The 27,330-nt window shown below is 37.2% G+C and overlaps 2 protein-coding genes across 3 annotated transcripts in view; one reads left to right on the forward strand and one right to left on the reverse strand.

Moving 5' to 3' along the window:
* Nucleotides 1–17,269, forward strand: part of LOC133630537 (xin actin-binding repeat-containing protein 1-like) — a 39,087-nt gene extending 21,818 nt beyond the window's left edge. The window contains exons 7-10 of the mRNA XM_062022150.1: nucleotides 7,938–8,083; nucleotides 8,295–8,345; nucleotides 8,583–13,019; nucleotides 17,246–17,269. Of these exons, the coding sequence (XP_061878134.1) occupies nucleotides 7,938–8,083; nucleotides 8,295–8,345; nucleotides 8,583–12,773 (4,388 nt within the window). The 3' untranslated portion in view covers nucleotides 12,774–13,019; nucleotides 17,246–17,269. The remainder of the gene's footprint in view (nucleotides 1–7,937; nucleotides 8,084–8,294; nucleotides 8,346–8,582; nucleotides 13,020–17,245) is intronic.
* Nucleotides 17,270–20,012: 2,743 nt separating this feature from the next.
* Nucleotides 20,013–27,029, reverse strand: LOC133629718 (solute carrier family 22 member 13-like). 2 transcript variants are annotated; one of them, XM_062020651.1, is made up of 10 exons: nucleotides 26,654–27,029; nucleotides 26,479–26,582; nucleotides 24,159–24,313; nucleotides 23,918–24,089; nucleotides 23,535–23,655; nucleotides 23,295–23,398; nucleotides 23,003–23,217; nucleotides 20,600–20,702; nucleotides 20,337–20,531; nucleotides 20,013–20,270 (listed from the first exon to the last, which is right to left on the reverse strand). In XM_062020651.1, exons 1-10 carry the CDS (start codon nucleotides 27,026–27,028, stop codon nucleotides 20,210–20,212), a joined length of 1,605 nt encoding a protein of 534 aa, XP_061876635.1. In that variant the 5' UTR covers nucleotide 27,029; the 3' UTR covers nucleotides 20,013–20,209. The 2 variants fall into 2 exon arrangements, with proteins under 2 accessions (XP_061876635.1, XP_061876637.1); XM_062020653.1 differs by lacking the exon at nucleotides 20,013–20,270 and having other exon boundaries at nucleotides 20,339–20,527.
* Between the last annotated feature and the right edge of the window lie 301 nt (nucleotides 27,030–27,330).

A 27,330-nucleotide genomic window follows, 5' to 3' on the forward strand; every position in this document is an offset into this window, starting at 1 on the left:
GTGGAAAAAGAAAAAAGAAAAACGGTAAAATGGTGGCGACTATGCTGCCAGTTATATACAGTACAATCTAAATATTTTGTTTTGTACAGCGTACCTAAAAAAAGACACGTTTTATTAGGGGTGCAACGGTACACAACAATTTCGGTTCGGTACGTACCTCGGTTTAGAGGTCACGGTTCGGTTCATTTTCGGTACAGTAAGAAAACAACAAAATATAAACTTTTGGGTTATTTATTTACTAGGGCTGTGAATCTTTGGGTGTCCCACGATTCGATTCAATATTGATTCTTGGGGTCACGATTCGATTCAAAATCGATTTTTTTTTTTTTTTAAATTCAACACGATTCTCGATACAAAAACGATATTTTCCCGATTCAAAAGGATTCTCTATTCATGCAATACATAGATTTCAGCAGGATCTACCCCAGTCTGCTGACATGCAAGCAGAGTAGCAGATTTTTGTAAAAAGCTTTTATAATTGTAAAGGACAATGTTTAATAACTGATTGTAATAATGTACATTTGTTTGAACTATTAAATGAACCAAAAATATGACTTATTTTATCTTTGTGAAAATATTGGACACAGTGTGTTGTCAAGCTTATGAGATGCGATGCAAGTGTAAGCCACTGTCACACTATTGTTCTTTTTTTTTATAAATGTCTAATGATAATGTCAATGAGGGATTTTTAATCACTGCTATGTTGAAATTGTAACTAATATTGATACTGTTGTTGATAATATTCATTTTTGTTTCACTACTTTTGGTTTGTTCTGTGTGGTGTTTGTGTCTCCTCTCAATTGCTCTGTTTATTGCAGTTCTGAGTGTTGCTGGCTCGGGTTTGGTTTTGGAATTGGATTGCATTGTTATGGTATTGCTGTGTATTGTTTTGTTGGATTGATTAATTTAAAAAATAAAAAATAAAAAAATAAAAATAAAAATAAAAATAAAAATAAAAATAAAAATAAAAATAAAAATAAAAATAAAAATAAAAATAAAAATAAAAATAAAAATAAAAATAAAATAAATAAATAAATAAATACATTTAAAAAAAAAAAAAATTTAAAAATGAGAATCGATTCTGAATCGCACAACGTGAGAATCGCGATTCGAATTCGAATCGATTTTTTCCCACACCCCTATTATTTACCAAATTTGCAAAATCTTCCACCAAAAATATTTTTCTTAGTGGAATATTTGATGTGAAGTAATGGGAACCTTGGATAGGTCAATAATTCATAATAATTTTGATTCAATATTATGTTTTGAGCAATGACAGTTTGAAAGAAACAAAAACAGCTTTGTTTTATTAGTCAACATTGCAACTTTTTCTAAATTACATTTCACCTTTAAGCTTTTTTATTTCACTTTTGTTATGTTTTTGTTTATTTTAACATTATTTTTAGAATGTGCCGTGGGCCTTTAAAACATTAGCTGTGGGCCGCAAATGGCCTCCGGGGCACACTTTTGACACCCCTGCTATAGTTAATAAAAAATTAAATGTGATAAATCTATGGATAAAAAGCAGAGCCTGGCGACGCATGCACGTTTATCATAACTCTCTCTCTCTCTCTCTCTCTCTGCCCCTCCCTCACCAATTTGTTTTGTTTTTAACCCCTTCTTAACCCTGAACATACATTGAAAATACACGCAACCCTAACTCAAAATGCCGGACATTTGAGGCATTTAAGAAACTCCGCAAAAGAGGACATGTCCGGTGGAAAGAGGACGTATGGTCAGTCTATCGTAGCCCGTTAACTGCTAGCATGCCGTGTGTTGTGCCTCGGTGTGCATTGTTTACACAACGTGCGTTACGCTACTTAATATGTCCGTGTGGAAACTCGTTCGGTACACCTCCGAACCGAACCGGAACCCCTGTACCGAAACGGTTCAATACAAATACACGTACCGTTACACCCCTACGTTTTATATATATACATAATACTGTAGATCAGGGGTCACCAACCTTTTTGAAACCAAGAGCTACTTCTTGGGTACTGATTAATGCGAAGGGCTACCAGTTTGATACACACTTAAATAAATTGCCAGAAATAGCCAATTTGCTCAATTTACCTTTAACTCTATGTTATTATTAATAATTAATGATATTTACACTTAATTGAACGGTTTAAAAGAGGAGAAAACACGAAAAAAATTACAATTAAATTTTGAAACATAGTCTATTTTCAATTTCGACTCTTTAAAATTCAAAATTAAACCGAAAAAAAGAAGAGAAAAACTAGCTAATTCGAATCTTTTTGAAAAAATTAAAAAAAGATCATTCGTAAATTTTCCTGATTAAGATTAATTTTAGAATTTTGATGACATGTTTTAAATAGGTTAAAATCCAATCTGCACTTTGTTAGAATATATAACAAATTGGACCAAGCTATATTTCTAACAAAGACAAATCATTATTTCTTCTAGATTTTCCAGAACAAAAATTTTAAAAGAAATTCAAAAGACTTTGAAATAAGATTTAAATTTGATTCTACAGATTTTCTAGATTTGCCAGAATAATTTTTTTGAATTTTAATCATAATAAGTTTGAAGAAATATTTCACAAATATTCTTCGTCGAAAAAACAGAAGCTAAAATGAGGAATTAAATTAAAACGTATTTATTATTCTTTACAATAAAAAAATAAATTTACTTGAACATTGATTTAAATTGTCAGGAAAGAAGAGGAAGGAATTTAAAAGGTAAAAAGGTTTATGTGTTTAAAAATCCTAAAATCATTTTAAGGTTGTATTTTTTCGCTAAAATTGTCTTTCTGAAAGTTATATGAAGGAAAGTAAAAAAAAATAAATAATGAATTTATTTAAACAAGTGAAGACCAAGTCTTTAAAATATTTTCTTGGATTTTCAAATTCTATTTGAGTTTTGTCTCTCTTAGGATTAAAAATGTCAGGCAAAGCGAGACCAGCTTGCTAGTAAATAAATACAATTTAAAAAATAGAGGCAGCTCACTGGTAAGTGCTGCTATTTGAGCTATTTTTAGAACAGGCCAGCGGGCTACTCATCTGGTCCTTACGGGCTACCTGGTGCCCGCGGGCACCGCGTTGGTGACCCCTGCTGTAGATTATTCACTGTTAAAAGCGGCCCTCTGAGGGCAACCATTACTGCGATGTGGCCCTCAATGAAAACGAGCTTGACACGCCTGCTCTAGAAGTTGCCCGGTAGCAAATAAATCAAGCACGCTGGTCTGATTGTCAGACATACTGTACAGTCGAGGAAGGAAGGAAGGAAGGAAAGGTGACTTTGCAGGCAGCAGTGATTGACTGCACCTGGTGTGCATCAACACGGTGGGCCACTCCGGTGCGGGACAGAAATAGTCGGCCTGCGAGCCCAGAATAAGTGCGGGGGACGGCCAGCTGTCACAACAGGGTGGCGGCAGCAGCAGCAGATAGCTAGTGAGCGCGGCAAACACAGCCACAGGAAACTACTCAAGGACGTCCGTGCAGATTTGGTAGAGAGTGAGCAGGAATGGGAGCACTTTCTTGCTGGTGAGTACACATTTGGGTTTTCTACACCGGATTTTTAGCAGCTCACAAAAGGGTCAAAGTCTGAATGACGACAATGCACTGATCTGCTGTGTAAAAGGATACACCGTCTTGCATGTCATACCACGTATCCCAGCAGGAATCCTTTATTTTTTTGATACTGTTTAATGGGAATATTGACTAAAAACGATATCAGCTTGCAACTTTGAGCTTTAACTATTGGACAGTTTACTGTCAAAAAGGACTGAAAGGTATATTTCACACATTTCCAATATTAGTCCATAGGAATTAAATTAGGGCGGACCATTAAGGCAAAAATAATAATTGTGATTGTTTGTATTGATATTTAGTAGGGCTGTGAATCTTCGGGTGTCCCACGATTCGATTCAAAATCGATTCTTGGGGTCACGACTCGATTCAAAATCGATTTTTTTTTTCAATTCAACACGATTCTCGATTCAAAAACGATTTATTTTATTTTTTTTTAAATGAAAACAATACACAACAATACCATAATAATGCAATACAATTTCAAAACCAAACCCGACCAAGCAACATTCAGAATAGCAGTAAACAGAGCAATTGAGAGCAATTGAGGAGACACAAACATGACACGGAACTAGGGATGTCCGATAATGGCTTTTTGCCGATATCCCGATATTGTCCAACTCTTTAATTACCGATACCGATATCAACTGATACCGATATCAACCGATATATGCAGTCGTGGAATTAACACATTATTATGCCTAATTTGGACAACCAGGTATGGTGAAGATAAGGTACTTTTTAAAAAAAATTAGTAAAATAAGATAAGTAAATTAAAAACATTTTCTTGAATAAAAAAGAAAGTACAACAATATAAAAACAGTTACATAGAAACTAGTAATGAATGAAAATGAGTCAAATTAACTGTTAAAGGTTAGTACTATTAGTGGACCAGCAGCACGCACAATCATGTGTGCTTACGGACTGTATCCCTTGCAGACTGTATTGATATATATTGATATATAATGTAGGAAGCAGAATATTAATAACAGAAAGAAACAACCCTTTTGTGTGAATGAGTGTAAATGGGGGAGGGAGGTTTTTTGGGTTGGTGCACTGATTGTAAGTGTATCTTGTGTTTTTTATGTTGATTTAATTAAAAAAAATAAAAAATAAAAAATAAAAATAAACGATACCGATAATAAAAAAACAGATACTGATAATTTCCGATATTACATTTTAACGCATATATCTCTACACGGAACAATCTAAAAGTAGTGAGACAAAAATGAATATTATCAACAACAGTATCAATATTAGTAACAATTTCAACATAGCAGTGATTAAAAATCCCTCATTGATATTATCATTACAAACATTAATAAATAAAAAAAATTACAATAAATGAACAATAGTGTCACAGTGGCTTACACTTGCATCGCATCTCATAAACGAAATGTCTAATGATAATGTCAATGAGGGATTTTTAATCACTGCTATGTTGAAATTGTAACTAATATTGATACTGTTGTTGATAATATTCATTTTTGTTTCACTACTTTTGGTTTGTTCTGTGTGGTGTTTGTGTCTCCTCTCAATTGCTCTGTTTATTGCAGTTCTGAGTGTTGCTGGCTCGGGTTTGCTTTTGGAATTGGATTGCATTGTTATGGTATTGTTGTGTATTGTTTTGTTGGATTAATTAATTTAAAAAAACATTTTTTTTAAATAAATAATAAAAATTAAAAATAAAAATAAATCGATTTTTTAAAAATGACAATCGATTCTGAATCGCACAACGTGAGAATCGCGATTTGAGGTTTTTTTTGCACCACCAAAACTCAATTCAAAGAAACAATGGATATGAATTAGTAACAAATAAACAACAAGTAAAATAATAACAACATCGAAATAACAAGAACAATCAGTTTGAATTTTTCTAACTTTCACACTTATTTTACAATTTAATAAAATGCAAACATCCTCACATTTACTGGTGCAATTCATATTTGGACAATTTACACCAATATTTTAAGTCAAAGAATAACATTTTTGTAAATGTAGCAATAAATACTTAAAGAGCATTATGCTTGTGTAAGGTACTTTTATTTTTTATTTTTAAACCTTTATTTTCTTGGTGCAGATGTTGTGCACTGCGCCATTATTGTGAAGGAGGGGAAGTGTGCTCCTCTTCTGAGCTAGATTTGAGGCAGTTTAGAAAAAAAAGAGAAACCTCTCAAGTTGCGACTGCTGTTTGTACATTGATCTTACATCCATGATGTCGTTCACAACAACACAAGCGGATGAGATGTGTTGTGGGTGCATGGAATGTTTGTTCATTGATGTTACATCCATGATGTCGTTCACAACAACACAATCAAATGACATGCGTTGTGGGTCTATGAATTGTTTGTACATTGATGTTACATCCATGATGTCGTTCACAACAACACAATCAAATGACATGCGTTGTGGGTCTATGAATTGTTTGTACATTGATGTTACATCCATGATGTCGTTCACAACAACACAAGCGGGTGACATGCGTTGTGGGTCTATGAATTGTTTGTACATTGATCTTACATCCATGATGTCGTTCACAACAACACAAGCGGATGAGATGTGTTGTAGGTCTATGAATTGTTTGTACATTGATGTTACATCCATGATGTCGTTCACAACAACACAATCAGATGAGATGTGTTGTAGGTCTATGAATTGTTTGTACATTGATGTTACATCCATGATGTCGTTCACAACAACACAATCAGATGAGATGTGTTGTGGGTCTATGAATTGTTTGTACATTGATGTTACATCCATGATGTCGTTCACAACAACACAATCAGATGAGATGTGTTGTAGGTCTATGAATTGTTTGTACATTGATCTTACATCCATGATGTCGTTCACAACAACACAAGCGAATGACATGCGTTGTGGGTCTATGAATTGTTTGTACATTGATGTTACATCCATGATGTCGTTCACAACAACACAATCAGATGAGATGTGTTGTAGGTCTATGAATTTTTGTACATTGATCTTACATCCATGATGTCGTTCACAACAACACAAGCGGATGAGATGCGTTGTGGGTCTATGAATTGTTTGTACATTGATCTTACATCCATGATGTCATTCACAACAACACAAGCGGTTGACAAGTGTTGTGGGTGCATGGGTTGTCCTTGCTAGCTTTAGCTTCTTGGTTTAGTCGCGTTTTCAAGTGTCCGTCTCCACATAGTTTTGTTTAGGACGTGTTTCGGGGGATGAATGAGCGGTTCCAGACATTGTATTTCCCCAAACAAATGTTCATTTTTCTCACAATGACAGCATTTCACTCACATGTACACTACCGTTCAAAAGTTTGGGGTCACCCAAACAATTTTGTGGAATAGCCTTCATTTCTAAGAACAAGAATAGACTGTTGAGTTTCAGATGAAAGTTCTCTTTTTCTGGCCATTTTGAGCGTTTAATTGACCCCACAAATGTGATGCTCCAGAAACTCAATCTGCTCAAAGGAAGGTCCGTTTTGTAGCTTCTGTAACGAGCTAAACTGTTTTCAGCTGTGTGAACATGATTGCACAAGGGTTTTCTAATCATCAATTAGCCTTCTGAGCCAATGAGCAAACACATTGTACCATTAGAACACTGGAGTGATAGTTGCTGGAAATGGGCCTCTATACACCTATGTAGATATTGCACCAAAAACCAGACATTTGCAGCTAGAATAGTCATTTACCACATTAGCAATGTATAGAGTGTATTTCTTTAAAGTTAAGACTAGTTTAAAGTTGTCTTCATTGAAAAGTACAGTGCTTTTCCTTCAAAAATAAGGACATTTCAATGTGACCCCAAACTTTTGAACGGTAGTGTATGTCAATTTAACTGATATTCTGCGTTTTAACAGCGGATTCTGCTTCACTGGCCAATTCTGTGACTCTGTCTGTCCGCGGTTACGTTAATGTGAGATCCCTAACTTCTAATAGATGTGGTCTTGTTTTCACTAAACACCCACTCATCCGTTTCACTGCAACAAGCTCAGATATTTGCATACACGTTGCACCGCCCATTATTATTATCATTTCAAATTATTTTTATGTTCTTGAGAAGCCAAAATTGAAACTGTTCGATGAATTCGATGAATTGTCCAGCCCTAAATAAAAGGTTGCTTCAACAGTGACTTGACTCGTTAGTCAGTATGTGTGTCAGTGGAGTCATGTATCTCACTTACCATCACAAGTGCTATATATTTTTAACTCTGACGCATAGCAGTTGGCACACAGAAGCTTAGAAAGCGCTATATCCAAAACCCTAACTGTGCTGTAACTGCATGACTGTGCTACTTGAAGCATTCCGTTACGAGCTGTTGTTGCACTGTTGTTCGTCGGGCGTCATGCCGCTGCCTTGCTGTGAAGTACGAGTAAAGATGTCTTGTGTCAGCAGATGAAAAGCGGAGGTCGATCGCAGACTTCAGGGAAAACCTCTTCCTCCCCGAGAACGAGAAACTGTGTGTCTCCGTCAGAGCTCTGTCTGCTCTCTATCTGTCAAAAGTAGCAACTCAGGAAGAAGAGCAGACCATTTTAAAGCCGGTAAACCATCTCCCTCTTGAGCCCTTTTTACAGTCGGGACTATTCAGTTTTTATTGCCATTCAAAGTGTCGCTTTGTTAACGGTGTCTTACAAGCTTTGCTAGAAGGACCTATGCCCTTGTAACAATCGCAAAACAATTAGTTTTATTGGCCGTGAACAATAAATGCTGCTCTTTCTACAAACCAGAACATGCTTGCTTTATGTCTCCCAGCAGGCACAAGATCGGGCACCTGAACCGCAGAGACGAGTGACTCGAAAGAGGGTGAGTTCCGGCATCACGTGATCTGTTTCAAACTGTATGTTGGATTTGAAGACAGTTGCATGTTTTGTGTTGAAAGCATAAACTAATAACAATCAACAGTTAGGTTCACATTGAGTGCCTACAGTTGTTGGTTGCCTTGGGAGTTCAGCTAACAAACTGACCTGTGCATCAATCAGCTGCTTTTTGGAAGGTAACAAAAGCATCTCATTAACCGGAGCATGGCACTGGCAATCTTGAAATCAGACTTGGTGCCAAATCATGACCACATCACTTTGTTCTTCAAAGATGGCCGAAGATGCCCAACTCAACCGAGATGACCAGCTTGGACATCAATTAGGGACACAGCCGCGACGGTTCTCACAATCCCAAACTCCCGAAGAAACGTTGTCCCAACAGCGTCAGAAATGTGAGCTGAGGAGACTCTTGAAGCACACACACCCTGAGCTGAAGATGCTGGATGAGGTGGTGGACGAGGAGCTTGCTGAGGTTTTGAACTCGGACTCCGAGGTGACCGCTGATAAAAGTGGATTTGAGGGGGAAGTTCGCTCCAGACGGCTGATATTTGAGAACAGTTCCCTGAGTGATAAAGTATCGTCTTACAACCCCAGGATGCACATGGCTGAGGAAACGTTAGAAAAGGGGAATGTCAGTAAAACATCAGCTGTGCTTGAGGACCCGAACGAGAGGTCAAGTCTTGCTCAACCAATCCTGGACTCTGACCAAAGGCTGTCTTGTAGCCCAGAACCCAACAGAGAGTGTGAGGACGAGCCTATGAGAATAGATGTACAGGCAACCAGAAGGATGTTTGAAAGTCAGTGTGTGGAAACATCTCAGCCAAATTCAGATAGCAAGCACGGGCGTAAAGTTTCTAATTCAGGTGATGCCATGGCGTTAATCCAAGGACAGCAAGCCCAAAAATGCGAACCATGCAATACTCATGGAGATGGAGACGTTTCAACACAGTTTGAGGGAAAAGAAGACCGTATAAAAACCAAATCGGCCCTGATGCAAAACAACCCATTCATGTCACAAAACATAAAAGAACATTCCCACTTTCACGCAAGTCCAGCAGCGGAGGATGATGTTTACGCTATAGTTAAGGACAGAGCCCATTTGTTTGAGTCGATGCCGTTTGACAGAATCAGACGCCAGAACAAGGACGAAATAGAAACAATGGTGGAGACGCTCAAAGAATCCCTGCACTCCCTCCATCGCCTCAACGTCATTCACGTTAATGGTTCCATCATTGAAGTGAACGAGACCACGCTAGCCAAAAAGGCAGAGTACACCATATCAGAGAGCAGACTCGAGATAAATTATGAAGAGGTGTCTGAAGGCAATTTCCAAAACTTCATCCTGCGTGTTCTGCCACGAGCAAACCTCAAGCCTCAGGTGACTTACCTGAAGGAGGCTTGTGACGGAGAGATAAAGAGCTCATTGCTAATTGTACCTGTGAACCAGCATCAGGAGTGTAAAACTGCTAATGTGCTGCAATTTATTGAGGATGTTCTTAATCAAGATAACTCTCTGAGGAAAGGCGTGATCATTCAGGAGGATAACAAATCTGAAGACATCATCGTTTACTCCCTCTACAAGTATTCGGACGAGGAAGATGTGAGACAATATTGTCCTCCACAGGCGCATTGTTCAGAGATGAACACACGCAAGTCACCAGTCGTCTCTCCAGATAGGACCTGTCAAGTTTCGAGCCATCCTGCAGTCAAAGGAAATGTGAAATTATTCAAAAGTTGCATTGAGAAGGGAGAACTGGAGTATCTGAAAACTCTTCAGGCAGCGCCAACAGTTGAAGAACTGACGACGGAACAAATCGCAGAGATTCAACCTGAGCATGCAGACGAGGGTGCTCAAGAGTGGGCACCAGTGGATGTGAAGAAGCTGAGAAGCATGTTTTCTGGAGGTCAAAAACCGAGCCAACCCAGACAATACACTGACGGAATCACAATTTCTCCAAGACTAAACGTGACACCAGAGACAGCTGTTGATGTCCCTCCACGTGAAGACATGAAATGTAGCACCAAAGCTCATGAAGAAGTTAAAGGCTCCGTCAGTCTGTCGCAATTTGACACACAATATGGAGACACAGTCCTCCTAGCCGAGTTAGTGGAGGTTGTAGATAACAATGAAATGTCCAACCTTCGAACTGCAATTCACAGCCTGCAACAGGCCACAACGGAAGCCAGATCTTTACATACGTCATTGCAAGAAAAGCAGAAACCTATTGAGCAACCAGTTGATGTCAACTCGCAGAAGATACGCACCGAACAAAACACGTTGCCAAAAGACTGTGGACAATCAGAACAGGCAGTCAGCATCAATTCTGCTTCAGATAGTACAACTTGTCTAAAAGATGTTGCTTCTGAAGACATTCACAGAGCTGAGGATGTCCAGGAATGCCACTTCCACACTGCTGTGGTCCCTCCAGATGTTTCAGAAACGTCCACACAACAAGAGGGAGAGGAAAACGTATTTCAAGGTAAACTCAAGGCAGCCTTGGATTCCCTGGAGAGGTCCAACATTAACGTCAGCCAAGGAGATTTCAGAGCAGCAATGATATACCGTAACTCATCAAAACCTCCTCAAGAAAGACTGAAAACTGATGCAGTTTCTGGTGAAAAGACAGTCGACCAAGACGTTTGTGTACCATCATCTCATTTGAGTCAAAATACGGTCAGAGAAGAAGGGATCAACACCACAAACGCAGAGTCTACAAGCAAAGGCAAATTCACAACAAGTATATCAGAGAAAAGCAGAAGGAATGTTGGCCCAAAACCAGACATCCCTCCAAAACCTGAACACCTGAAAGCAAAAGAACACAAACAGTCAAACACAGAGAAACACACAACTAAGCTACTTAAAGGTGAAAATACAATAAATACAGATCAACCTGAGGAAGATTTGTCGAAAAGAAAGACTGTTATGGTCTTTGAACAAGATGTAGTGGGTCAGGAAAGACCTGGTGCGACTGAAACTAATTCACAAACATCTCAGGAAATTGACAAAGAACAACCAATCCAAGTCACCGTGGAAAAGGACCAGAAAGAAGAGATAAATGTCACCCAGGACATCCCAGTGGGAGACAAGATTAATGACAGTGAGGAAATCCACTTAGACTTCAACGAGGCATGTCAAATGTTTGGCGGTAAAAAGGCTCCTTCGAAGAAGAAGCCACCTGTGAAACCAAAGAGAGTTAAACTGGCCCAACCTCACAACAAAGACCCAGAAGACTTATCTGAGGTGAGACAAGTAGATCTCCAATCACAACCAACTCTACTCAATCAGTCACATGGTAATCCACCCGGACAAAAAGACGAGCCAAAAACTAAACAGGACGTTAAGGTTGCGTTGAGGCAAAAGAAGGGAAGGACGGAGACGGAGGATGAACGGCGACAGCGTCTCTCGGTCCACATGGACGAGATCATGCGGGGAAACATTTCCGCCGCCACGGAGATCTTTGACAACCTGCGAAAGCAGGAAGAGCTGCAGAGCATCCTCTGTCGAGTTGAAGAAATCGAGGAGGACACCAGCAAGGTGGATGTCAGGTCGCTGAGGAGAGTGTTCGAGGACGTTCCCGACTGGGTTGTTCGCTCCAACAAAAAGAAAGAAAAGCCGGTAAAGAAAGAACTCAAAGGAGAGACGCTGACACTATCGGACCATAAATCCCCCATGGCGCACGTTTTTGGAGATCTGGAAAGAGCCAGTGAGGAAATAATGAATCTCAAAGAGCAGACGCTAGCAAGGCTGGTGGACATAGAGGACGCCATCAAGAAGGCTCTGTATTCCGTCTCCACGCTGAAATCGGACTCTGACATAGCTGGTCTGTCTTGCCTGTTTAAGGAGTCTTTAGGAAGCATGCAAGGATCCTCTGCCAACATTAGCAAAATAAGCATCGGCTCGAGCAAAACTAAACCACTGCAAGAACAAGAAGTCCCCACAGCTCCGGCTGGGGGACAGAACCTTGAAAGGACTCCACAGTGCACATCTTCACCTGCGTTCATCTCCATCCAGTCAGCTGCGAGAAAGCCCGCAGAGACCGCCCTCTGCCCAACATGCCAGCACAGTCAAAGATCAGAAGAGACTTTCTGCACGACCAAAGTCCTTCAATGCAACAGTCCCGGTCTGAACAGGAAGAAGGACGACAGCAAAGAATCTAACTCCCCTCCACGGGAGATCAGCGTACTGGAGGTGCACACGGACCTCCACGGGAGCACCAAGGCCATCACGGAAAACTACGAGAGGACGGACGCCTGCGGAAACAGGATTTACTCGTCCAAATCGTCCGCCGTGGTCACCACTGCGCCTGCAAGCGTGGCCTCGTCAACAGCTCCGGTCGTGGTCATGCCGGCGATGTGTCAGATCGCCGCATACCCCGAGATCCCCCTGCCGAGCAACGACCACAAGCAGTCGTGACAAAACCTTCTCACGTGTACAGAATTCATGTTTGGTTGCGGTTTCATATTGTCCTCCACTTTTGTTGGTGTTTTTGAGATAAAAAGCCGTCTTAACTGCCTGGTTGTCTCATCAGTTCCAAGCAAGTCCGTCGGAGACATGCTCGGCCTGTCTCAAGCCCGTCTACCCCATGGAGAAAATGACGGCAGACAAATACATTTTTCACAAAAGTTGCTTCTGCTGTAAAAAGTGCAAGAAAACTCTCAGGTGAGAAAAATAATCATTTTAAAACCGACCACCAGCTTGCAAGGTAGAGGTGGGCGATACTACCGATGTTCGTATCGATCTGATACCAAGTGACCGTTTTTATGGGTTTGCCTGTTTGTGATGTTAAGTTCCTGTTATGCCTTTATTTTGAAGGCGCTAAGAGCGGAAGTGGTGACACGTTGTGGTGGAGCTGGGTTTTTTGAAAGAAAGGAATTAAAACCTCTGCTCCACTACAACGTGTCACCACTTCCGCTCTTAGCGCCTTCAAAATAAGAGCTCAAGGCATATACTGTATTACGGCTTATAACAGGAACTTAACATCACAAAGAGGCAAGCCCATAAAATTAGGTTACACTAGCACTTTGAACCAGGAAGTGAATGTTTTGTTGTTTTAGTCCCACAAAACAACACAATATTCTCTTTCCTTCTTTATCTGTGCTTCCAGTGTTTAAATATCCTACTTTTGAGAAGCTGTTCACTTAAAGAAGAGCGTGAAAGCTCTTGCTAACATAGGTTCAAGCACTGATGACATCTATTAATCAGACAAGAAGCAAGGAATCAGTCAGAGACAGAGTTCAATTTAGCTCATGAGGAGAACGCATGGAGCTGAACACTTAGTCACAGTCTCGCCCTACGCCCTAAGGTTCAGCTCTTGCGTCCCTCTATTTATTCAGGAGTTCCACAGTCAACAACACTAAGGCCGCCTCTAAAAGGAGGGGTCACATACCCTACCGTTCAAAAGTTTGGGGTCACATTGAAATGTCCTTATTTTTGTAGGAAAATCACTTTAAACTAGTCTTAACTTTAAAGAAATACACTCTATACATTGCTAATGTGGTAAATGACTATTCTAGCTGCAAATGTCTGGTTTTTGGTGCAATATCTACGTAGGTGTATAGAGGCCCATTTCCAGCAACTATCACTCCAGTGTTCTAATGGTACAATGTGTTTGCTCATTGGCTCAGAAGGCTAATTGATGATTAGAAAACCCTTGTGCAATCATGTTTACACATCTGAAAACAGTTTAGCTCGTTACAGAAGCTACAAAACTGACCTTCCTTTGAGCAGATTGAGTTTCTGGAGCATCACATTTGTGGGGTCAATTAAACGCTCAAAATGGCCAGAAAAAGAGAACTTTTATCGGAAACTCGACAGTCTATTCTTGTTCTTAGAAATGAAGGCCATTCCACAAAATTGTTTGGGTGACCCCAAACTTTTGAACGGTAGTGTATATTATGCAAAGCAGGTCCAGGACGCACAATACGTGACGGAATGTGCTGGGGGCCTTGTGATTTCGCCTTGTCCCCGCTTCGTCTGCGTGTTGGCATCTTATCTTCGTTGAGGTCCTTGAAGTCTCTGCTTCGTCTGCGTGCTGTCAGGTCGTTGAAGTCCTTGGCCGTTAGCGGGCTAAAACAAAGATAACATCTACGGCTGAGGCCACCCCTCAGACAGGAAGTCTTTGTCCTTGCACAGATTAAAAAATCCAACTTGAGCACAATAGCTAAATAACTAAAGCAACGGACTTTAAGCATACTAAAGTTAGTGTGATAATATATACATAATTATTCTAACAACCGGTGGCAATCATTTCTAAATCTTTTATAATAGCTTAACTCAGTGTTTTTCAACCACTGTGCCGCGGCGCACACTAAGATATTGTCTGGTGTGCCCTGGGAAATTTTGCAACTTCACCTAATTGGTCCCAAAAATATTTTTTGCAAATCAATAATTATAATTTGCCGTTGTCTAGTGTCTGTGCGGTGTCGAACCCGGCAGGTTAACCGTGTAATACTCCACACCAGTAGGTGGCAGCATTGCTTTGTAGAAGTCGGAATGTGTCGAGGATGGTTTTGTCGTGATCCCAATGTGCAGAGTAAAATGGTGTGTAATGATTAAAACAAAAATGAACAAAAGGGATAGGAAAAAGCACTGTAGCATAACGAAAGTAAAACTGAACTTGCTACAAAGTCAACAAAAACAGAATGCTGGACGACAGCAAAGACTTACAGCGTGTGGAGCAGAGATGGCGTCCACAAAGTACATCCGTACATGACATGACAATCAACAATGTCCTGAAAAGAAGGATAGCGTCCGCACAACTTAAATAGTCTCGATTACTAACACAAATCAATAGCACTCAAAGGAAGGCGTGAAGCCGCTACAGGAAAACACGAACAAAACAGGAAGGAAGGGTCACCAAAATAACAGCGCAAGACAGGAAGTAAAGCACTACACACAGGAAAACAACAACAAACTCCAAATAAGGCACGACAACCTGGTGGAGTTTCATTTTTTAACCTTAAAAAAATGTGCTTTGGCTCAAAAAAGGTTGAAAAACACTGGCTTAACTAAGTGTACTCAGCAGCTTTACTAAGTGTACTCAGCAGCTTTACTAAGTGTACTCAGTTCAGCACCGCCAATTGTGGCCCGTTGCTTCTTCAGCAGCACTTTTTAGGATTAAACGACGACTCTTCTCGAGGTTTAAAGTGGACGTGTGCGTGTTAATGAATACAAACCCCGTTTCCATATGAGTTGGGAAATGGTGTTCGATGTAAATATGAACGGAATACAATGATTTGCAAATACTTTTCAAGCCATATTCAGTTGAATGCACTACAAAGACAACATATTTCATGTTCAAACTCATAAACTTTATTTTTTTTTTGGCAAATAATAATTAACTTAGAATTTCATGGCTGCAACACGTGCCAAAGTAGTTGGGAAAGGGCATGTTCACCACTGTGTTACATGGCCTTTCCTTTTAACAACACTCAGTAAAGGTTTGGGAACTGAGGAGACACATTTTTGAAGTGGAATTCTTTCCCATTCTTGCTTGATGTACAGCTTAAGTTGTTCAAAAGTCCGGGGGTCTCCATTGTGCTATTTTAGGCTTCACACATTTTCAACGGGAGACAGGTCTGGACTACAGGCGGGCCAGTCTAGTACCCGCACTCTTTTACTATGGCATTGTCTTGCTGAAATAAGCAGGGGCGTCCATGGTAACGTTGCTTGGATGGCAACATATGTTGCTCCAAAACCTGTATGTACCTTTTTAGCATTAATGGTGCCTTCACAGATGTGTAAGTTACCCATGTCTTGGGCACTAATACACCCCCATACCATCACACATGCTGCCTTTTACACTTTGCGCCTAGAACAATCCGGGTGGTTCTTTTCCTCTTTGGTCCGGAGGACACGACGTCCACACTTTCCAAAAACAATTTGAAATGTGGACTCGTCAGACCACAGAACACTTTTCCACTTTGTATCAGTCCATCTTAGATGAGCTCAGGCCCAGGGAAGGCGTTTCTGGGTGTTGTTGATAAACAGTTTTCGCGAGTTTTAACTTGCACTTACAGAGGTAGCAACCAACTGTAGTTACTGACAGTGGGTTTCTGAAGTGTTCCTGAGCCCATGTGGTGATATCCTTTACACGCCGATGTCGCTTGTCGATGCAGTACAGCCTGAGGGATGGAAGGTCACGGGCTTAGCTGCTTACGTGCAGTGATTTCTCCAGATTCTCTCAACCCTTTGATGATATTACGGAGCATAGATGGTGAAATCCCTAAATTCCTTGCAATAGCTGGTTGAGAAAGGTTGTTCTTAAACTGTTCAACAATTTGCTCAGGCATTTGTTGACAAAGTGGTGACCCTCGCCCCGTCCTTGTTTGTGAAAGACTGAGCATTTCTACTTTTATACCCAATCATGGCACCCACCTGTTCCCAATTAGCCTGTTCACCTGTGGGATGTTCCAAATAAGTGTTTGATGAGCATTCCTCAACTTTATCAGTATTTATTGCCACCTTTCCCAACTTCTTTGTCACGTGTTGCTGGCATCAAATTCTAAAGTTAATGATTATTTGCAACAAAAAAAAAAAGTTTATGAGTTTGAGCATCAAATATGTTGTCTTTGTAGCATATTCAACTGAATATGGCTTGAAAATGATTTGCAAATCATTGTATTACGATTAAATATTTACATCTAACACCATTTCCCAACTCATATGGAAACGGGGTTTGTACTTATGTGTGCTTGATTTGTATTATTGCATGCACCTTTGGCCTCTATTTTACCGCTCGTTAGTCCCAATGATCTTAATCTGTCCATCTTGAATCATTGTGCATCTTTATGGACGTCGTGAATCAACAATCCAAAACGGCAAGATCCGTGGACGCCAGCAATATTTCAAGATATGACCTTTTGCAACTTGTGCTTGGTTCTTAGCGTGTTGAATTACACACCTTTGCACGGGGAATTCTACTGCATATTTCACTACCAACAACTGTTCCGAAGGAAAGGGAATTACGACTTTAGTTGGGAGACACCGAGAACGAGAAGCGATGGCTTTTAAACACCTCGGAACCCCAGCCTTTGAACGTCCCCCCCCCCCCCCGGGATTACGTGAGTAAGGAATATCGACGCCGGACACATTTAACATTTTTAAACCCTTTTTTTCCTCTTTTCAGTGGACGTAAAGGCCATCACGAAGCATCAAAAGTACAAAATTGCATTCAAAATAGTTTTTTATGATTGAAATTTGTGAATTATTATTATTATTTTTTTACATATTTTGAAATGATAGTAATGCATTTAAAATAATTTAGATTAAAAAGTAAAAATCTTTCCCATATATAATATTTGTGTTCCTTTTTTTTTTGTGGCCTATTTTGAAATTATAGTAATGCATTTAAAATAATTTAGATTAAAAAGTAAAAATCTTTCCCATGTATAATTTTTTATTCCTTTTATTTAATTTTTTGTAATTTTTGTTTTTGCTGCCTATTTTGAAATGATAGTATTGCATTTAAAATAATTTAGATTAAAAAGTAAAAATCTTTCCCATTTATATATTTTTTCCTTTTTTCCTTTTTTTTTTTTTAACAAAGCCATTGCTACCAGGTTCATACAAAAAATACTAAATTCAACATGTAATTAAATTACATGTTTTTTTTCTGTCCAATTAAAAGCATGAACGTTGGATCTTTTGTTGTTTACTTTTATTTAAAAGCAATAAAAAAAATTTTGTGCCTATTTTGAAATGATAGTAATGCATCTAAAATAATTTAGATTAAAAAGTAAAAATCTTTCCCATATATGATTTTTTTTCCCCTTTTTGTAATAAAAAAAAATAAAAAATGTGTGCCTATTTTGAAATGATAGTAAGGCATTTAAAATAATTTAGATTAAAAAGTAAAAATCTTTCCCATATATAATTTTTTTTCCTTTTTTTTATTAAAAAAAAAATGTTGTGTCTATTTTGAAATGATAGTAATGCATTTAAAATAATTTAGATTAAAAAGTAAAAATCTTTCCCATATATACAATTTTTTTTCCTTTTTAAATTTTTTTTTTTTTTTTTTTTTTTAACAAAGCCATTGCTACCAGGTTCATACAAAAAATACTAAATTCAACATGTAATTAAATTACATGTTTGTTTTTCTGTCCAATTAAAAGCATGAACGTTGGATCTTTTGTTGTTTACTTTTATTTAAAAGCACTCTTTTTTTTTCTTCTTTTTTTGTGTGGCTATTTTGAAATGATAGTAATGCATTTAAAATAATTCAGATTAAAAAGTAAAAATCTTTCCCATATATAATTTGTTTTTTCCTTTTTTTAATAAAAAAATAAATACAAAAATTGTGCCTATTTTGAAATGATGGTAATGCATTTAAAATAATTTAGATTAAAAAGTAAAAATATTTCCCATATATAATATTTGTTTTCCTTTTTTTATTAAAAAAAATAAAAAATAAAAAAAATGTGTGCCTATATTGAAATGATAGTGATGCATTTAAAATAATTTTGATTAAAAAGTAAAAATCTTTCCCATATATAATATTTTTGTTCCTTTTAAAAAATTTTTTTTTTTTTTAACAAAGCCATTGCTACCAGGGTCGTACAAAAAATACTAAATTCAACATTAATTAAATTACATGTTTTTTTTCTGTCCAATTAAAAGCATGAACGTTGGATCTTTTGTTGTTTACTTTTATTTAAAAGCACTTTTTTTTGTTGTTGCCTATTTTGAAATGATAGTAATGCATTTAAAATAATTTAGATTAAAAAGTAAAAATCTTTCCCATGTATAATTTTTTTCCCCTTTTTGTAATAAAAAAAAAAATGTGTGCCTATTTTGAAATGATAGTAAGGCATTTAAAATAATTTAGATTAAAAAGTAAAAATCTTTCCCATAAATAATTTTTTTTCCTTTTTTTTAATTAAAAAAAAAATGTTGTGCCTATTTTAAAATGATAGTAATGCATTTAAAATAATTTAGATTAAAAAGTAAAAATCTTTCCCATATATACTATTTTTTTTCCTTTTAAAATTTTTTTTTTTTTTTTTTTTTAACAAAGCCATTGCTACCAGGTTTATACAAAAAATACTAAATTCCACATGTAATAAATTACATGTTTTTTTCTGTCCAATTAAAAGCATGAACGTTGGATCTTTTCTTGTTTACTTTCATTTAAAAGCACTCTTTTTTTTTGTGTGTGTGGCTATTTTGAAATGATAGTAATGCATTTAAAATAAGTCAGATTAAAAAGTAAAAATCTTTCCCATATATCATTTGTTTTTTCCTTTTTTTAATAAAAAAATAAATACAAAAATTGTGCCTATTTTGAAATGATGGTAATGCATTTAAAATAATTTAGATTAAAAAGTAAAAATCTTTCCCATATATATTTGTTTTCCTTTTTTTAATTAAAAAAAATAAAAAATAAAAAAAATGTGTGCCTATATTGAAATGATAGTGATGCATTTAAAATAATTTTGATTAAAAAGTAAAAATCTTTCCCATATATAATATTTTTGTTCCTTTTAAAAAAATATTATTTTTTTTAACAAAGCCATTGCTACCAGGTTCGTACAAAAAATACTAAATTCAACATGTAATTAAATTACATGTTTTTTTTCTGTCCAATTAAAAGCATGAACGTTGGATCTTTTGTTGTTTACTTTGATTTAAAAGCACTCATCTTCACGATTATTGCACTGTTTTACTTCAATGGAAACAGGAGTACAGAACGAGTACACATCATAAAACGACGTGTTAATTTTCAAAAGTCCAAAAAAAAGAGAGAGTGAAAAATTTAAAAAAGTCCAAAAAGAGAGAAATATCTTGAGGATTTGATGTTTTCTTCTGTGTTGGCGAGCGGCTGTTGCCATGGTAACAGCGCATCTCCGCTAGAAGGGCGTTACCTTTTCTCCGTCCTCCTCGCGGCCGCCGCTTCCGGCGCCGTCTTGCCTGCAAGACAAAGCGAAGGGCGTCGATGCTCCGAGCCGTCGTGGCGCGTCAGGACGTCATCATTACGTCATCTCGGCGTGATCCTGCAGCTCCGCGCCGCGCGTCTCCGGCAGCAGCAAACACAGGAGCCCGGCGCTGAAGGGCACCGCGCCATATAAGGACATGGGGATGACGTCATGGTAGGCGTGGAGCAGTCGGATCAGCGGCGCCAAGATGCCTCCGACGCGCGAGCACATGGAGTTGAGGCCCACGCCGTTCTGCCTGGCAACACGCGCGTCGTTCCGTGACGCGGATTGTGACGTCATGGATCGTCGCGCGCACGCTCTTACCTCAGCGTGGTGGGATAAAGTTCCGCCGTGTAAACGAACACGATGGAGAAGCAGGCGGTGGCGGCGAATTTCCCGACGACGGCGATGGCCACCGTGGGAAGATCTGAAGACCACGGGCGTGGGAGAAAAACAACAAGAAGTTCAGGAAATGATGTGGCTTGTGCAGCCCTTTGAGACACTTAGAAATAAACATTGATTGATTGATTGATTGATACGTCATTTGATCGCATTTCAGTCTGGTCAGAAGCGCATTGAACACACTCACCAGCAGAGGGCGCCATCACTGAATATTTTTGACTTGTTTTACTCCAAAAAAAGCAATTAAAAAAATAGTATACTTTTTTTTTTAAAACTTTTACTTTGTGACAAAATGCCAAAAAATAGTGCGAGGGAAAAAAAGCATTTAAATTCTGTGATGTATTTTTTTTGTCTGAATATATAAAAAAATAATATAACTACATCTGAATATTTATAAAATAATATAATTATATCTGAATGTATATCAAATATAATTACATCTGAATATATATAAAATAATATAATTACACCTGAATATATATATATATATATATATATATATATATATATATATATATATATATATATATATATATATATATATATATATATATATATATATATATACATATATATATATATATATATATATATATATATATATATATATATATATATATATACATATATATATATATATATATATATATATATATATATATATATATATATATATATATATATATATATATATATATATATATATATATATATATATGTATTTTTTTGGTCTGAATAGATAAAAAAATAATATAATTACATCTGAATATACATACAATAATATAATTACACCTGAATTTATATAAAAAATATAATTACATCTGAATATATATAAAATAATATCATTACATCTGAATATATATCAAATATAATTACATCTGAATATATATATCAAATACTATAATTACATCTGAATGTATATAAAATAATATAATTACACCTGAATATATATATATATATATATATATATATATATATATATATATATATATATATATATATATATATATATATATATATATAAAATAATATAATTACACCTGAATTTATATACAAAAAATATAATTACATCTGAATATTTATATAATAATATAATCTGAATACATATATAAAATAATTTATTGTGTTTTTTTTTTGTTTATGTGAAAAACCTAACATTTATTTAAAAAAGTTATGAACTTACAAAAGCACGTATTTCATATCATTAATAAAAGTTTAAAGAAAATCAGATGTTAAATTGTGTTATTTCTTTCTGTTTATCTGAAAAACAGAAAATAGTTAATAAAAATAATAAACTCACAAGAAGCAAATATATCATTGAAAATAAATACAAATTGCAGAGAAGAAACAGTATCTATATTTCATATCATTTACAAAAATAACTAAATAATTGTGGATGTTGAAATGTGTTATTTTTGCTTGTTTGCATGGAAAACCTATTAAAATAATTAATAAAAATAATGAATATATTGGATAGAAATAATTAATTAAATAAAGAACTCACAGAAAATATATTTCACATCATTAAAGAATAAGTTAAAATTGTGGATGTTAAAATGTGTTATTTTTGTCTGTTTATATGGAAAACTTATTAAAATAATGAATACAAATGATAAACTCACAGAAGCATATATTTTATATTCATGTAAAAATAAAAATCAGATGTTAAATTGTTTGTTTTTTTTGTTTATATGGATAATTAATAAATATAGGGAACTCACAAGAGTCATATATAATTTCATTAAAAATAATGTGGAGGTTAAATTGTGTTTAACTGGAATTATTATAAAAATAATGAATAAAAATATATATTTCATGTTAATAATACAAGTTTTAAAAAACAGATGCTAAATTGTATTTATATGGTAAAAAAAGAACTCACAAGAAGCATATATTATTTCATTAAAAAAATAAGTAAAAATTGTTAGTGTTAAATGTGTTATTTTTGTCCATTTATCTGGAAAACCTATTAAAAAAAACACTTAATAAAAATTAACTTTAACAGATGTTAAATTGTGTTTTTTATATGGAAAAAAGAACTCACAGAGGCATATATTTCATATCATTAAAAAATGAGTAAAAAATTGCAGATGTTAAATTGTGTTAATTAGTTTATCTACAACACGTATAAAAATAATCCATCAAACGATTGAACCCATCATATCAATAAACGGCCATTTTTGTTTTTTTTATGTAAACAATGTGGAGGTTGATTGTTGTTTTTGTGCTTAAAAGATCAAATATACAAAAGTGCGTGTGTGTGTGTGTGTGTGTGTGTGTGTGTGTGTGTGTGTGTGTGTGTGTGTGTGTGTGTGTGTGTGTGACCTTTGGGCACGGCGATGCTGGCGAGGCAGGCGGCGCCCGCAAACATCAACGATCCTGCCTGGCACGGCCGCCTGCCAAAGCGCTGGATGAGCGGCAGAGAGCCGAGGCGAGCGGGAATCTCCACCAGGCCGAAGATGAACTGGGTCAAGTAGACGTCGACACCAAAGTTCCCCACGTTGAGACTAAGGCCGAAGTAGACCAGGCTGGTGCCAAACCTGCCACGCACACACTTTCACCTTCTGTCTGCCATGTGGACACGATGACATCATCAGTCAAAGATGGAAATATTCACCAGATGTAACTCATCACCAGCGCTCGTTTTCTCAAGTAGGAAATCCTGAAGATGTCCAACATGCTTTGTCTGCTTCTTCTGTGGGGACACGCCTCCATCTCCAGCTGATCACACACATACACATAATGGAAATATACATATATACATACATATACATACTGTGTATATTTATATATATAAATATATTTCATAAATGTTGCATATTTGCTTTTTGAGGTGTATGAAAATAAAGGTATTGACCTTGTCCAGCAGATGTTGTGAGATGGTCCTGCCGTTGACCTTTGCTGCTCTGCTCACTTCCTTCACGGCTTCCTCCTTCCTGCCCTGAGTGAGGAGCCAGCGAGCAGATTCTGGCAGAAACCTGCAGGGCGTGTTGGGGTTTAGTATACAAATATAATATAATATAATAATAAATCAATATATATTATATACTGTACACGTAATATGTAAATATTATATATATTATATTGTATATGGTACATGTAAAATGGAACTATGGTCAATTTTTTGTCTACGTTGTACCTGCATTATCCTTTCCATCCTTTGTAACTGAGCTACTCTGCGGAACAATTTCCCTTGTGGATGACTAAAGTTTGACTAAGTCTAAGAAGAAAAGTGGTGACCAGTAGAGAAGAGGCAGCAGCAGCAGAAGAGGCGAGTAGAGGACAAGTTGCAGGATCCTCCAGTGGGGGATGAGGTAAGCAAGACCTGACAGCAGCATCAAGCCCACCGCAGTGAAGGAATGGCTGACGATGGTGCACAGGGCGAACTTGGACGACTCACACCACTCTCCACCTGGGACACAGCACATCATCATCATCATCAACAACAACAACAACAACAACAACAACATTTGATATTTACCGATCACAAACGCGTTGGCGATAATTCCAGACAGAGAAAATCCACACAGGAATTTGAGTGTGATGTAAAAATAAATATTTGGAGAAAAGGCAGAAGTGACGCCGAACAGGAAGAGAAGAAGATGAGCCAGCAGGACCACAACACGCCGACCCAACCTGCAACATAAATATTATTTACACTCAAATATTTTATATTTTACATTTTAATACACGGCCCTACGATGAGGTGGCCACTTGTCCAGGGTGTACTCCGCCTTCCGCCCGAATGTAGCTGAGATAGGCTCCAGCACCCCCCACCACCCCGAAAGGGACACGCGGTAGAAAATGGATGGATGGATGGATTTTAAAACACCATAGACACAGAATTGTACATAATTACTGTCAGAATAATTGTATCTAAGTTATCACAAAACTTTGTGTTGCCAGCGAGCAGACAAAACCTGTCTTTGATCTTACCAATCAAAAGGCTTGTAAAACTCCACTATGTAGGATGGGAAGCAACATGAAGGTGTCGGTTTCTTTGATGTATTGTAATCCACAGGAAGATTTTGTCTTGACCCGAGATCTACAAAGCGGAGAGGAAGCAGGACCTGACCCCCCTCCAGGCACCTTTTCTTTTAACTGTTTTGCAACCAAAGGCGGCGGCTGTTTACGACCCCCCTTCCTTTAGAAACAGCTGTTGCCATGTAATCAGGGAAAGTCCAAATAAAAGAGGAGGCGTACAATCTTTCGTCAGAGCGTGGTGGGAGACTGTGCAAAGAGTACAGCCCAGACGTTTCTCCTCAATTCAGCTAAATTGAATTCTGTCTCTGTTTGGAAAGAGTCTGAAAGAGCGTGTGACTGAGGGTTACGACGCATAGACAAACCCTGTAAATCCTAGGCTCGAACAGGTAAAAAGGCCAAATAATCAGAAGGATGGCGGAGTCCGCAAAAAACTGAAAATTCCGTAAAATTCAACATTGAAAATAAGCCAAATTAAGGACAGCGGAGTCCACGTAAAAAATGAAAATTCTAAAAATGAAGAGGCCAATATACTGAAGGGCGGCGGCGTCCACGGAAAACTGAAAAATCCGTAAACCAATATCCTGAGGGGTGGCGGAGTCCACAAAAAGTGAAAAATCCGTAAACCAATATCCTGAGGGGTGGCGGAGTCCACAAAAAGTGAAAAATCCGTAAACAAATATTCTGAAGGGCGGCGGAGTCCACAAGAAAATTGAAAAATCCGTAAAACAAGTGTGAAAGGTGTGAACTTGTGGATGGCAACCTACATTTTCAGTAGACCCATAATAAATTAATAAAATAACCAAACTTCATGAATGTTTTTTGTGACCAACAAGTATGTGCTCCAATCACTCTATCACGAAAAAATAAGAGTTGTAGAAATTATTGGAAACTCAAGACAGCCATGACATGATGTTCTTTACAAGTGTATGTAAACTTTTGACCACGACTGTATTCACATTCAAATATTTGACATTTTAAATAACTATATACACAGAATTGTACATATTTATAGTCAAATATTTGACATCTTAAAACACTATGCATAACAGCAAGAAAAATAAGAAAGTTGCTTTTTCTAATGTTTTTAGGTAAAAAAAACAAAGCACGATTGTCAAACTTGACCGTGTTTATGATAATTAATACAAGTATTTTCATAAAAATAACGTAATAATACCATTCAAAATGAATACAATCATAGAATAAGAATACCACATAATTGAGCAGTTGACTTTTTAAAAAAATATTTAAAATACACAAAATATGTAAAATAAATAATGTATATGTCATCATAAATAATAGTCAATAATAAAATGTCTGTAGTTTAAAAAAAATCACAAAATAAAAATGTTACATTATTGGGTATTTTGCATTTTTTTAAATACTAATTGAAATACTTTTAATGTAGAAACACAAAATATACACATCTATGTTTTAACTTGGCCTTTTTATGATCATTATGTAAGAATCGTCATAAATAATAGTAAGTGTATAATATAATAGTCAACATTTTAAGATAAAATATTAAATATGCAGTATATAATTTTTTTTTTTTTAACATGTTTCTTAAATCTGTTTTTCAAATACTTTCATTGTAAAAATACACAAAATATATTTTTATTTAGCATTTTTATGAAGATAACTAATGTAAGTGTTATCATAAATAATAGTCAATATTAACATTTCTTCTTCAAAATAAACCCCAGTAAAATCATGGAATATAAATATCATATTGTTGGATATTTGTCAATATCAGCACTTTGCAAAATGGATTGGATGGCGTGAATATGCAAATGAGTATGCAAATGAGGACTAATGACCTGTCAGCCATGGCCCCCAGCACCAAGGCCCCCACAAGAAGTCCGGCCATGTAGACGGACTGGGACGCTTCGATGAAGGAACTTCTGTCACACACCAGCTGGAACTGACAAGAAGAAAAAGGTGACGACGGACGATAAGTGAGCATGAGCGCCGGTCGCCATGACGACCCCTAACCTCAGTGACCACGCTGGAGGCTCCCGGCGGCGCCTCAAAGGTGGAGCCGTTGAGGCACGGCGTGGTGCGGTTGAGGCCGTACTCCACGATGGTGTCCAGGTCCCAGGGCACGGGCGTGAACATCAAGCAGGCGTGGAAAGTTCCGTCCGGGCGGCGAGGGAGACTCAGCTCCTTCTGCCGCTGCAGGCTGAAGTTGGCTCCTCGCTCCAGGATCCAGGAGGTGTCGCAGAAGTCGGGGAAGGCCAGGCCCGTGAACACCTGGCCGATGCTGTCGAAGGCGATGAAGATGCTGGGGATGCACAAGATGGCCACCAGACGCTTCTGGAAGAAGCCAAACTCTCCCACCTCCTGGAGGATGTGAGCGAAGGAGCTCATGGCGGACGTCTGGCGGGACAACGTGCGGCTGCCACGTGAGCGCCGCTCGCAACTTGGTTAATCTTTAACCCCGCTATCATATTTACACTTTCTGTGCAGACAGGAAATGAAGAACTCTTCTTTTACTTGCTGACATTTTTAGAAAATCTGAAAATGTTCCTGGTTAAAAAGTCATTAGCGCTTCATCTGCATTACAACTTCAAATACTTGCTTTTAAACTCTTTTTTTCCAAACAATTCATCTTTATAAGAATACATTTTTAAAAATGTTTTATTTTAAAACAATTCGGGTTTTTTAAACAA

Source organism: Entelurus aequoreus, linkage group LG15, assembly GCF_033978785.1.
Source record: "Entelurus aequoreus isolate RoL-2023_Sb linkage group LG15, RoL_Eaeq_v1.1, whole genome shotgun sequence".
NCBI classification, from domain to species: domain Eukaryota; kingdom Metazoa; phylum Chordata; class Actinopteri; order Syngnathiformes; family Syngnathidae; genus Entelurus; species Entelurus aequoreus.

What these genes read in the sequence shown, in the direction of transcription:
- LOC133629718 (XM_062020651.1), bottom strand. Translation starts at nt 27,028, where the DNA reads ATGAGCTCCTTCGCTCACATCCTCCAGGAGGTGGGAGAGTTTGGCTTC. An exon ending in CTGCTGCCTCTTCTCTACTG is followed by an intron (nt 23,656 to 23,917) that starts GTCACCACTTTT and finishes CACGCCCTGCAG; the next exon opens with GTTTCTGCCAGAATCTGCTC. An exon ending in CTTTATCCCACCACGCTGAG is followed by an intron (nt 20,532 to 20,599) that starts GTAAGAGCGTGC and finishes GCGTGTTGCCAG; the next exon opens with GCAGAACGGCGTGGGCCTCA.